The 14055-nt window shown below is 41.3% G+C and overlaps 1 protein-coding gene across 2 annotated transcripts in view; it reads left to right on the top strand.

The window, feature by feature from the left end:
* Positions 1 to 12535, top strand: part of SNTB1 (syntrophin beta 1) — a 114168-nt gene extending 101633 nt beyond the window's left edge. Inside the window, exons 5-8 of one of the 2 annotated variants that reach the window (XM_053971985.1) lie at positions 4654 to 4850; positions 6373 to 6563; positions 9047 to 9173; positions 9597 to 12535. In XM_053971985.1, coding sequence (XP_053827960.1) covers positions 4654 to 4850; positions 6373 to 6563; positions 9047 to 9139 — 481 coding nt within the window. In that variant the 3' untranslated portion in view covers positions 9140 to 9173; positions 9597 to 12535. Of the gene's footprint in view, positions 1 to 4653; positions 4851 to 6372; positions 6564 to 9046 lie in introns of both variants that reach the window. The other variant, XM_053971976.1, reaches the window with a different exon arrangement.
* The last annotated feature ends 1520 nt before the right edge of the window (positions 12536 to 14055 follow it).

Below are 14055 nucleotides of genomic sequence, written 5' to 3'. Positions count from 1 at the left end.
AGGAGGACAGGGGACTATTTTTTCCTCCTGAACACAACAGGACATAGTTGACTGCACTTGTGGCAGGGAATTGGTGAGGTACTGGTTTAGATTCTCTGGGAAAGGTGTGCAATCCTCATCAGTGGGGCATTGAAGAATGGGTGACACACAGTTGGCCCTGCTCTGTGAAGGGAGATGTGCTGGGTGACCTCCTGACAACAATTCCAGTCCTATTTCTGTGATTTCTTACTACTATCACTGAATGTAACACCCAGATAAAAAGACAGCAGCTATACAGGATTTGGAGTTCAGAATGGAATCACAATGTGATATATACACATATATAGTAGACTCCATAAATCTCCTATAGAGATTTATAGATCATAAGTAGGTATTTATGATATATAAATATATATTTATAGATTATATTTATATTTATGATTTAAAGAATCTAAATCATAAATATAAATTCCCTAAATCATTACACCTCCTGTTTTAGATGATTTTGATCAAAACTCTGCAGGGTCCTGCTTTTATGATCTACCACACTGAGTACAGTTCCGGCAAAAAAAAGAGCAAGTTTTCTGTTGGTATTGACTGCTGTGTTCATTCTCGGTCAGTGATTCCCCTCCTTGTGACAAGTTTTTTAATCCCCTCTGTGCATTGATCAGTGCAATTTAGAACTTTTCACCTGGAAAGTTTGCAGAGCACATGTTGTAATCTCCCATCTTTCAGATTTTTATGAGTCCTTGGGAAAATATTTTTGCTTAGCTAATGCATATTTGAAAAGCTGCTGAAACTGGAAAACTTCAGTGCCAGATATTGTACAGAGTCATGCTTAATCTACCCAAGACATAATGAGCAGAGAAAATTGGAGAATGGTAGAAGGATTACAATCTTCTCACAGTCCTTTAACAGCAAAATTTCAACATGCCCTTTTTGTTTGTTGATAAGTTTGCCTACAATCTATGGATGCCATTAAGACTTAAAAATATTTTCCAGTCAATCTTTTCTAGCTTTGTATGGAATATAAATAATAGCTCAAATAAAACTGAGATCAGATTTAAGTTCTTCCTTTAAATCTCTGCATGGGGAGGCAGGGCAGCTGGCCCACAGCCCTGACTCCAAGGACCTTTTTGTCATAATCTCTGTTTCAGTGTTTCCTTATGCTTGAATAACAGTGCCTCCTTCTAGCATGGGAATGGGGCTTAAGTAATTACATCTTATATGTTTGCAATCAAATTCCATTACCTAGCATAGCCAGATGTGAAAGGAAAGGGGAAAAAAAAAAGCAGCCCATGTTGGGCTCTGATTAAAGATCAGGTAAGAGGCTTTTGTGTACAACTGACATCTGTAAGCAGAAAGTATTAAAGCAGTTTGATAGCTAATGACATGGAAGGAGTCCTCCTTTGGGGAAGGAGTTTGGGCACTGATTAGTCATGTGGGCAAGTGGGCAGAAGGACAGGCAGAGAGCACTGGGAGCCCTGAGAGCCCCAGGAAGGTGTAGGGGTGCTATGCAAGTTCTTTGCTTGTCTTCCCAAGGCAGTGAGGCGGGCTGTGGGTGCCTCATGCAGATGAATTGAGAGAATGTGCATAGGTTTCCAAGGAGTACAGCCATTCCAGGGCAGGTTTCAAATGCTGTCAGGGTGCCATAGGAAAGGTCAGATGGCAGTGGTGTCCTGGTCACAGTGTTGATGCACTTGTACATGGTCTCTTCTGAGCTAAATCTCAAGTGAGCAGCTGAAGGCTTCCTTTGAATGTCAGTGCTGGTTTCACTGTCCTTTCTGCAGAGACCATTAGATCTGGCTGTTGCAATAAATTGTTGAAACTCTTCCCATAGCACTAGGATGAGACGCAGGTCCCAGTGCAGCTCACCCTGCACCACCACATCCATCTCGCTATCACACGTTTGCAAAGAATAAGGTTAAAAAGGTCCCTGAAATATAGAGAGACAAGGGCGAAATGAGAGAAGATCAGAAGTGTCTCCCTGGCTCCCGGGAACGTGCCAGGGTTGCGTTTTCAGCCGCGGCGCTCCGAGCGCGCCGTGCGGGGACCCCCGGCCGTGCCCGGCCTTCTCCTGCCCTCTCGCGGCTCCGCCTGCGCCGCCAGCAGCCTTCGGCGCTCGGGGCTCAGCTCTCGGGCTCCGGTGCTCACAGATTCCCCCAGAAACCTCCACCGAGCACAGGAACCTTCAAGGGCTTGGGTGGATATTACCAGAGCCGGGCCTGGGGTGCTTCTTCAGCTCTGGGGTGCAGCACGCACCACACACACAACCTCCCCTGCAGTCACCGTGATGGGAGGCAGGAGCGAGGGGAAGCCTTCTGTGAGGTTTCTAAGGCTATTTTTTGCCTTTTAAGGTATCTCTGTGGTCTTTAGGATAAAACACGTTCTATGTAAATGAAATGGCCTACATTAATGCAACTTTATTAAAGCATCCTTTGACCTGTACCCAAATACATCAGTACTGACAGCTGGCACATAAATACTATCAAATGTCCTCCTGCATGTTTGCCTAGTTCATGTTTAAGTGCATGACTTTCCAAAGCATGATCTGGAGTTGCTTGATGGAAAAGCATTTTAAAATAGTGAGACTGGATTTTTAATAATGAGGAGGTAATAATAAAAGGCAGGCATGAATCAATGTTCATGTTGGATTTGTTCACATACTTTATTTTGTAAAGTACATTTTCAGTCTATCCATATGCTGAAAAACCTACAGTACTATGGATACAGCATGAAGGTGTGGGGGAGTGGATGGTGGTGCTGTGTGTTTTGGAAGGAAATCAAACATTGGAACCATCTGTTTGTTATGTATTCAGTAACATAAGTAATAGAAAATGATTTTTGGTATAGCTGATGAGCACTGCATAAAAGAGATGACCCAGGAAAAAGGTGGAATAGTTTTATTTCTAACGACAAACTTGATGTGATTTTCCAGGCTGCTTTTCCGCAGCCCAGTAGCTGAAGGAAGCACGAGAGCAGTGGCCATGCCTGTGCCTGGGTGACCACCCAGGGACAGACAATAGCAGATGTCACTGGAGATGTCAGTTCCCTGATTCCTGCCTTGATTATCAAGATGTAGCTTCCCCTCAGAGTTCGCACCCTCTCAAACCAAATGAAAGGGAATTAAAGGTTTTGGGCTGTTTGTTTGCCACTCAGTCCCCAATTACAAAATCTGCCTATAGTACAGATAGGAGGCCCTGAGTATCAAAGCTGAGTGGGGCATTAACTCAGCCTTTCTAGAGGGGAAAAAGCCCTTCTTGTCCTGCCCAGACACAGGGCAGGGCATCTCTGACCAGGACATTCTGTGTCTCACTTCCCAGGAGCTTTTGGGACCATAAAATAAAGGGGGATGCTCAAAATCAAAAGAAAGTTTCCATGAACTTGAGCATGAACAAATCTTGCAAACCTTCTAGTGTGGTATGGAAGAGGGGTGCATCTGTTTGCCAGAATGTGCATCCCAAATGTCAGCATAGACTGTAAAGGAATTGGGGGAAATTTCAGATGCCCTGTGGCTGGTGTTTCAATAATTGAAAAGCTAAAGTTGTGCTTTTTCTTTTCCTTTATGCTTTTTTGTCTTTTCTACTAAAACATCCCTGTTTGGTGGCATACCCATACAGTGTCAGCTAACAGGCAACTCTTCTTGCTGATGCAAAACAATAGTTTGAGGGTAAATTAGTATTCAGTAAATTAGTTTAATCTAATGTTTTCTCCTTTAGCACAAGTGTTCTACCATGCCACATACTTTATAGACTACTTTGAAGTATACTGTTTGCCTATAGAAAGAAAAACAGAAGGTACAAGACAGAAATAAGCTTTTCAGACAAATTTCATTTTGTGATTGCCTCTGAGGGTTGGTCTCTGAATCTCAAAGAATGATGAGCTCCCCTGGATTATTCTTTTCAGATGTATCAGTGCTGTGCCCCTGAGTGAATTCTGTGTTGACTGCCCATAATTTTATAGGGAAAAAAAAAAAACATAAAAGGGCAGATTTAAGGAAGAATTGTTTTTTATGAGGTATTGATTTTCTCACTCAAAAATATTCCCTGCTATTTTTGTTTGCCCAGATGAACAAACCTTTCCAGGCCACAGGAGATCAGCTGTTGATGCTGAGCAAAAAAATGTTAATTGCAGACAAATGTGAGAGAATTTCAGATTACAAGTAGCTGCAACATTTTGCATTTTACAGGTTCCTTATGGGAAAAGTAAGTACAAGACAGTACTTTGGCATCTACATGTTTTACAGAGCTTCATTCTTTATTCAGCAGTATTTATCATTGAATTTGATGGCAGATGTTTAAGCTTTAGAGCAAATGCTGCTTTACTGTGGAAGCTGGATTCAGCTGCCTCATCTGAGCCAGCACTTGTATCTGTGGACCATATTCCATCACCACAGACCAGTCAGGGATTTCTCTCAGTTCCTCAACCAAAGGGATGTTTTGTACAATTCATTAAGTAATTTTGGGACATCCATGTCATCACCTGTGTGTCCAGCTGCTTCTGTGCTCACTGCCTTGGACCTCAATCTTCTGAGATAGAATATAGAGGAGATGCGAGTTCTCATGCTCCCAACCATGTGTATTAGGAATGTGCAGAGCAGAGCTGTGCTCAGGTGGGGATTTTGGTGCAGTGAACTCTTAGAATTTCCTGATGTGTTTTCAAATCCAATTGCAGGTTGGTTCATTCTGGCCCAGGAAAAGGCTCACCGAAGTCAGGGGTGGATTTGTCTTTTGCAACCCGTACCGGTACAAGACAAGGGATTGAAACTCATCTGTTCAGGACTGAGACCAGTCGAGACCTCTCATTGTGGACAAGGAGTGTAGTGCAGGGCTGCCACAACTCTGCAGAGCTCATCACAGAAATCACCACAAGTGAGTAACACCTGCAGCACTTCCACACCTCCACACCCTTCCCGTGACACTCGTGCCAGTTCAAGTTCCTTCTGCTAGAGGTGATTTACTTAAAAAATGTGCATGTTTGGGTTTCTACTTGTTTAAAATACTGTCAGGTTCTGAGCCAGTCCCAGCTGCTGTGGTACCTGTGTCTGGTGACACATTCATTGTCATGCTGACTTTTGGGTTTATTTTCAGCATGTTGTTTCAGAAACAAGTCTGTAGTCAGCCATGTAGGCCTGCATGTCAGAGAGGAGTAATTGTCAGAGGTTTGTCCAGAAACCCACAGAAAAGAACATTTTTCTGAGATTCAGGAAACTCCTCAGAGCCCAGCAGGAGTTTTGCCTGCAGAGGGAGGAGGCAGAAGAGGACTGGTACATTCACAAGTATGAATTGGTCATTTATTCACCCAGCTCTACACAATAAGGGAGAGTAAAAATACACAAACCAGTCTAATAACCACATTTTGATGGGTAGTAATTTCCGTCCCTAAACATCAAGGTGTCACTTCTCAGTGCTTCTGTACATGCAAAATCAATTGTAATATAAGTACTTGGCTGCAGATGCTCTGGACTGATGCCCTGTTTGGCCAGGTAGCTGCAAGCCCGGGGTGGCTCTGGGGTTTGAGGCTGGGCCTTTCTCTTGAGTGCCCCCAGGCTTTGCAGTCCTTCCCCTGGTAGTCCTACAATTGGCAGGGCTGTTAATGTTCAATTTTATCTCCAGTCGTTTCCTAAAAATGTGAGAGCAGGAGCCAAAGCACAAATCCAGCCATGCCAAAGGGCAGTTCTTGTTTCTCAAAGCTCAGGTAGAGCCACGTGGCTGCTTGCCAGCTGCCAGGCCCTAGCTCCCACAGGGAGCTCAGGATGCTCTGTGAGGGGCCTCTGATGTGCAAACCAGCCAGAGAGCTCAGTTGGAACCAGCTCCAGAACAGGTCCATCTCCTCAGCACTGTGGCATAGATGCCATTCTTTGCAAAAGAAGAAGAGCATCAGCCGCTTCTTTTATCACAGTGCTTTTATCCCACTGCCAAGGATCCTTCTTGGTAGAATTGTTCCAAGAAAGTGACGGAATAGTGAGTTTGGGATGTGAACTCCAAAACTCTTCATTCTTTAATTTGGATCATGGCCTCTGTTTCAGAGCTGAGGGGGAGATGCAGACTTTCTGCTGCAGTAGCTATTATATACAATTATCTGGGCCCTTTTTCAATTACCACGACACTAATGAGACTCAGGAGCGTCTTCATCTTTGTCAAAATACTTTAGGGAAACCCTTTACAACTCCTAATTTTCTCATGCATTGTGTGCTGTGTTTATTGATTCTGGCTGTGTCTGTCAGATGCAAGAAGAGTAGTTGTGACTTTGTCAAGGTTTGGAAGGAGGAAACTCCAGTCTGAGCCTTCTTAAACTTCAGTACACTGTTTCTCGTCAGCATGTAGATGTATGCTGGAACATGAAGAACTGCTTGTAAGACTGTGAGAGACTAAATTTTGATTTCTTCTCCAGCTTGCACATACAAAAGCCAGGAGTGCCGCTTGACCATCCACTATGAACATGGATTCTCTCTTACAACTGAACCGCAAGATGGTGCCTTCTCCAAGACAATTGCACAATATCCCTACGAAAAACTGAAAATGTCCTCTGATGATGGGATAAGGATGCTTTATTTAGACTTTGGAGAAAAAGATGGAGAAATTGTAAGTACTGTGTGGATTTTACCATCTCTTTGGTTGTCCTACAGGCTATGGGGTGGAGAAGCACTAATGGAAATTGTACTAGATGAACACTGTAGGCCCCTTCCAACTGAAATACTTTATTCCATTCTGTTCCATTCTAACAACTGGCCAGTGCCAGGTTCTAGTACCAGTATTTAGACACTGTGTTTTCTAGCACAGTGTGGTGATCAGGCTTTAGGAGGAGATAAACTAAAAAGACAGTTAAAATTGTAAAACCATACAGAGATGAAAGATTTGTCATATTTTAGAACAAACTGTACCTCTAAATGGCCAGATGTTAAAATTTTTGTGTGTATCCATTTCACTTTTTTAAATGATTGAGGGTGGAAGAACTTAAGAATGTGACCTTATTAATTCCAACATATACATAGGGACTTCATCTTATGACAACAAGCTATGTTTTAGGTGGTTTTGGACATGTAGTTGCTGAAAAAAAAAAAGCTACAGATGTTGTGCAAACTGTCTGCATGTCACAATGCCTAAAAATAAGGTGCATATTCCAATGAGCAGTTTAAATCCATTAATTATGAATGTAAATATAGTCTTTCCTCACAGATTTTTTCAGCAGTACCTAAATGTGGTGGGTACTTAATTCTGAACATCATCTTTGCTAACATATATTCTGCAAACTCCTTATTTTCAGGCTTTGAAGGGAATTTCTTACTAGCTGTCAATAAATTTGATTTATGACTGCTGGAAATGTGTTACAAATGAGTGTTTGAGATTGCTTAAAAAATCACCAGCAAGGGTATCAGCAAAAACCAGATTTAATATTTAGCGACAGCATGACAGAGTTTGTTGGCAAGATTCACTTTACTGCCTACAGGACAATTAAGGCACACCAAGGAAACAAAGCAGCAACAAAACCAGGCAATCAAAATCCAGGCAATCAAAACAGAAATGAACTGAGAACTGTTTATGGGGCTTGTGTGTGTGTTAAGGTGTGCGCATCAAAAGGATAGCGAAGGCAAGGATAAAAAAACATAGTCTAAAAACTTAAAAGCACTCAAACTTTACAGTACTTTAACTTAACTTATACCTTAAACCTAACAATTTCACAAAAGAACAACACAACTTAAACCTAACTTGACTTATAACTTAACAATTTAACAGAAGAATAGCAGCATTTGACCCAACTTATGACTTCAAAGTTGAACTTAGCAACTCAATAGAAGAACAACATTCCGCAGCCTTTAACTTAGCTTACAACTTATGACTCAACCTTACTTACAGGCCTAACTTACTGAGATATCTAAGGTTTTTAAACATCTAAGAAAACAGCATGTTTCCCAGATTTGCTAAAGCATATACACAGACAGAAAGAGTCAGTGCAAGCCAGGTACCTGTGGAAAAATTCCCCTCAGAGGTCAGGGAAACACTCACTTTGGATGCTTTTGCATCTCCCAGTGGGAAAAGGGTCAGGCCTCAAGGACTGAGGGTACCAGCCCAGGACTTGTTGTTTGGTGATCCTCCAAGTACAGCAAACCTGGGAGTTCCCTGGCTCTGAGAGGCCCCGCTCAGAGGGAGGTGCTGGTCACAGCCTGCTGCAGTTCAGGAGAGCTCAAAGGGTCTCATTTTGGACAGCTGTTTATAGGGTCACAAAAGAGTCAGCTTTTGTCATAACACTGTTTCATCCTGGCCACAGTTTGGGTCGGCACTTTCTCTGAAAGCGTGAGAACAGGAATGTTGTGCTGTTCAGGCAAGGAAAACAGTTTCCAAGGTTGTTCATAAGGAAAACAGGAACTCCTTAGACAGCAGTAGTTCCTGGGAGCAGACAGGTGTTTCTGATAAGCTTAAGAAGGGATGAGCCCAGGTGCTGCTTTTCAAGGCCAAGGCGTAACGAGCATTTCTCAGATTGCAGTGCAGCATGGAAAAAGGAGGAAGCAGGACAGAATGCACCACCACGAAAGGCAAACATGGCCCTGTTGGGCCTCTGCACACTGACAAGCCTGTCATGCTTAGCAAGTGCGTGGTGAGATCATCTGAATCATGACTACAGAAAACAAAAGCCTGAGTTCAGTCTCACTGCTGGCTGGGAGAACAGAGAAGCAGCTGTGCAGCACTGGCTGAAGGTACTTCAGCTGCACCAACAGCAGATGCACTGGGCATCAGACAGAGCAGTCCCACCACCATCCCAGGCAGAAACTGCCAAAAAGATGGGGTTGAGCCTCTTGAAAAAGTGCTTGCAGAATCTGACTCAGTTTTCTGCTGCTCACCCAGGTGATACAAAGCCAGAGGCATCAGGATCTCACCTGCTTCCAAGATGCTTATTAGTTTTAGTAACCTAAATATTTGCAGCTGAATGTAAAGGAAAAACAATATGATGTACAGTTGTTATTAATAGAAGCCTGTTCAAAATACCAGACAGCAATTTGAGTATTCAGTAAATGATTTATTGTTTGAGCTATAATTCTCAGCTTGACTCTTTTCTTCTGTACTTTCAGCAACTGGACCTTCATTCCTGTCCAAAACCAATTGTTTTCATCATTCATTCCTTCCTGTCAGCAAAGATCACAAGACTGGGCTTGGTGGCATAAGTGGGATCCATCTGTTTCTTCAAAGAGAGACGGGGTAACCACACTAATCTGAAGTACAGTCAACAGCAGCAACCTGTCCTAGCTGGCAGGAGACACCAGCCTGGGACTCAGGATGGGGCATTGGTTATTTCTGCAGTCCTCCAAGGCCCAGGTTTCGTTTTGAGCAGCTAAAGAGATGGCATGACAAGGAAGACGGGGGATTTCATTGTAAATAATGGGGTTTTAAAATCCCATATGAGACCGTAAAAGCGTATAGTACCATACATGTAAATGTTTCAGAATCATAAAATGTGCCTATTTCAATGTGCTTGTCTATATAAAGTAAAGGGCTATGCAGACAAGAGCACTTGTTGGTTGTGATGCAAGCCAAGGTTGGTTGGGGAGAAAAACTCTAAAGATTGTCCCATCACCTGAAAGTAAAAGGTTCTTTCAGTTATAATCTGTGCACCTCTTCCAGATTTTTCTTTTGGAGCACTGCCAGAACCTGTTGCATGAATACCCAGCAGAGCCTGCAAATACACACCTTTGAGGTGGACACTCTGAAACAATCCAGCTGTGCGCAGGTAACAGCTGGAGGGCCCCCTCCCCCCAGAGGCAGTTTCACATTAAGCAGTAACCACATGTCACCCACATTCCTAGTGATGGAGCCAAAGCAGGACCAGCCACAGGGATGGTACTGAGAGCCAGCTGTCAGGGGGACACAGGCAGGAGGGTCCTTTGTTAATGAACACAGAATGCATTTTTATAGTGACTTCCCAGAACAGCTTCATGAGTTTCAGCTACCTGGGAGCCCCAGCTCAGGTAAAAGTTACCTGAATCCATTCTGAGGCATGATGATGCTTCTGCCAGCATATCTCCATGGCAGTTTTCCAGTAGAAAGCCATACTAAGATTCTGTTCTCCTACCCCTACTGAGTCACTCCCTTTGCTCAGACAAGGCTTGTTGTGTGGTCTTCACAGAAGAACAAACATAGGGAAGGAGGACGACTTGATTTTATGAGTTTCTGAAAAATTTATTGAAGCAGCTCCACAACAGTGAGAAACATACTCCAGGGCAGGAACATGAGCTGCACTCCTTGACATTGAACTGCTCCTATGGGCATGACTTGGCAAGACCAGATTTCTTGCTGGGGAAATACAAGATGTTCATCTCCATGCCCACAACTTACTGGTGACTGTTTTGTACCACTTACTGTGCAAAACAGTAAGTGTTTTGCTTATTGTTGTAACTCAAAACGTGATTCACTGAGTTTCAGTCTTATTCACAGCTACTTGAGCAGCAAAAACCAGGGAGGAACGCTGACTTTCAGCACCAGAGATGATACACACAGCTCGCACCTGTAAATAATAAACTGGCATCACGTTGGTGGCTCCCACCATCATTTCATATTCATCTGGTGGGAATAAGAAGAAGCAAAACAGGGATGCCACTTACATTGTTCTTCATTTTTAAAAGGAACAGCTTCACACAGGGGTGGGGTTTTGTCTACTTTTAGAGAGTTTTGCCCTGAATTCGCACTTCGAAGGACAGGGAGTAATATATTCAGTGTTTGTGGATGTTCAGTTTTCATATTACATTTGTTTTACTCCAGAGAAAGCACATAGATTTCAACTTAGCATTACTTGGCTGGCGAAGGGGAAAATTAAAAACACATTTTGGTTCCATGGTGTTTTTAAGCTATGTTTGAGAGTTAAGCATGTCATGCTGTCTATTCAAAGCATAAAGACACGGTGATTTCCATAGGTATCTTAAGCATCAAAACCAATTAAAATATTGGGATGATGGGCTGAATTAATAAATACAGAAAATAATAACTGAAGAACAGCTCAATGCCCCATTGGAAGAGCAGCCCCACTCCCAGGATCTCTCACCAGTCAAAGGCACACCAAGGAGAGATCCACCCAGGTCTGCACTTTCATTTTATTGTCATGGTACTTGCACTTAAAAATTAATTCCTCATGTAAATTAACAAAGTAGGAGGTAACATGTTACGTAACTTACCAGTAATTTCCAGATGGACATTTCTCATTTAGTGACCACTGCCATTCACACAACTTTCTGTGGCAGTTACTTGGGACTCCTTGGGCTTGGGAGCTTCTAGGAGAGATCTGAGAAGCTGAGAGCAGTCGGTACGCAGGGGGACAGGACTCATGTCACCTTACCAAGGAAACTCTTGTGTCAAGTCTTTTAAAACCAGTTCAGGACATTTTTATTGCTGTTCCAAAATACAACTTACACATTTGGAGATAGGCTCTGATAAAAGTTCGGGGGGGGGCGGGGTTTAGATTCAATACATATGTAAACTATACTGCACTATTTCTTTATTCCTTTTAACACTTAAAAATCACTGGAATGTTATACCTAACATGTATGTGCATTGTAAATATTACAAATTCCTATATTAGTGCCAACAATTAAATTACACAAAATGTAATCTAAGGTGCTCAGTACTATATGAAGTCTAAGTAAATAACTAAGCAGTTTGCAAAGAAAATTCATATTATATATATTTATAGAAAGAAAATTAATGATGATTACAGATGCTATTTCTTCATTTTCAGATTTTGGACTGATTCATATTGGATGGGATAGACAAATGAAATATGAACCTACTCCACATTTATAAGAGTACAGTGAATATTTATATTTTAGAGGAAAAGAATATATTTAATAAAGTCATTTATTGGATTTTTGTGAGGTGAGCTTATATTGTATCCAGACAAACTATCTGGAAGTCTGTCCTTTGATTTTGGGCTGGGTGAAATACATATAAACTTTAGTGCTTCTGTTAAGAATTCTGTTACTGGAGAGAACTGTTAATTGCATTGGTGGAATGACTTAAAAAGTTAAACTTTAAAAAAAAAAAAAAAAAAACTGAAATCCCACAGGCATGTTTCAGGGCAGGTCATTCAGACATCCCTGCTGAAGTTGCAATGCTTTCTCTGTCACTTGTACTGGACTAGGTGGTAACAGAAGACTTACAAAAAAATGAAGAAAAAGCAGAAATTTCTGCTCAAGTTTCTGCATTCAAGGACTGAGGCCAACATGTGCCTTTTTTCTCTTATGAATGGTTATGGGAAAACAAATATTTTTTCTCCTTTGATTTAATTCTTAACTTAGTGGCCCAAATAGAAAAGCTAACTGTGGGAATTTAAGGCTTTTCTTTCAGTCTGACCCAAGTTATGACAGAACAGTCTCATGGAAAGCCTAAAACTGGATATTCCGGAGTTTCACTCTTTTCACAAAATAATGACAATAAATGGAATGGTCTTATCAGAAAGTTTGTATAGCAGCTTCACCATGAGAAAGATTGGGATATATACTGGAGCAAAAATGTTATTGGAAAAATGTGATCTGAAGTGCTTGTTAAAAAAAAATAAAGCTGATCTGACTGTGTTCAGGGAATCATACTGGTGTTTCTAATAGCCCTGCCCTTCAAATGGAACCAGCATCTCTCTTAAGGTACTTTAAAAATCATAACAAAACTCTTGACATGCTACCAAGCAAATCACCACCACAAACACCATTAGAATTGATCCTTTGCAAATAACAAAACAAGTGTTTTCTTTCTGCATAATGTTAGAATTTCTTCCTCCCATAGGACATGGCAGCACCCTCCATCCAGCTCTTTGCATTGGGAAGCTCAGCTGATTTGAAGGGGAGATTTATCTGATTTCCACCTGAGAGCATTCTCAGTGTCCTCTTACCCATGCTTAAAAGTTAATTGAAGCTTCTTTGGTTTCAGTGGAAGCAGAATCAGAGCCTAAAGAAATTATGTGCTCCAGATTATTACACTACCATTGATTTCTAAATTCATGTTATTTTCTAAAAATGTCAAACTGGCAGATTGATAACTAACTATTTACTGAATCTATTTACTATATAGGGAGACCATTAATACAGTATATATTACATATTTATATATATACACACTGTGTATATTATGGACACTTTTGAATTCAGTGGTAACTTCAATTTTAAAAGGCAGATATTAATAATATTCTCACAAAATTTTGAGAAACTCAGCCTGCTTGCTTAAAGTGAACCCCCAGACTAACCAAGGCAAAATTTTTATTTAAAAGAATGAGGGGAAAAACATTTTAAATATTTAACAAAGATGATAACCTCCTGTTGAATATAATCACCTGCTTTTCCCACACAGTATTAGCTTTTTATTTTTTTTTCCTTCATCAGAATTTCCATGCTTGTGTAAATAATTAGAGGCATTAGGAAACAAATTTAGAAAACAAATTCTAAGGGACAACCGTGAATTGGGACAAAGATGTTTGTGGATTTGGACAAGCATTAATTAGTACCCAAGCTAAGTTCTGTGCTAGCCCAGTGATATTCATCATGTAATTGCTGTAATATTACAAATAATCATATCACCAAATAATTGCAACCACATCAGTGCTGTCTCACCCCAATCCTGTGGGGAATATAAGGACATAACATTGATGGATAATGTGCTTCTAACATATAATACATAATGTAATTATATGATGCTATGTTATGCTATGTGCTTATTATATAGGAAGGATGGATTATGGGTAAACCAGAAATGTGTAGTGGTGAATATGATTTATATCCTGGTTTGCAAAAACATGAAAGCACGCACCCAAAATATGCATAAGGCAGACTGGATTTGGTGTTCAGCAGCCACAAACAAGAAAATACTTTGAAGTTCAGAGGCAAAGGGTGATGTTACACTCTGCATCACTTAAGTTACAGCACATCAGCCAAGCTGCAGGTACTCTCGGAGTGGGTCGTAAACAGATGTCGTAAACATCTCTTTATGACAGATATAAAATAATTTGGTTTAGTGCTGTTACAGTGGACCAGGTCAAATTATTGTGCCTGCTTTTTTGCAGGTTAAGAGCATGGACAGGGACAGTTATTACAGCTCAAATGGGGCA

The sequence above is a fragment of the Vidua macroura genome, chromosome 1 (assembly GCF_024509145.1).
Source record: "Vidua macroura isolate BioBank_ID:100142 chromosome 1, ASM2450914v1, whole genome shotgun sequence".
Lineage (NCBI taxonomy): Eukaryota > Metazoa > Chordata > Aves > Passeriformes > Viduidae > Vidua > Vidua macroura.
The sequence above is the reverse complement of the archived record's forward strand: the minus strand, read 5'-3'. Positions and strand labels throughout refer to the sequence as shown.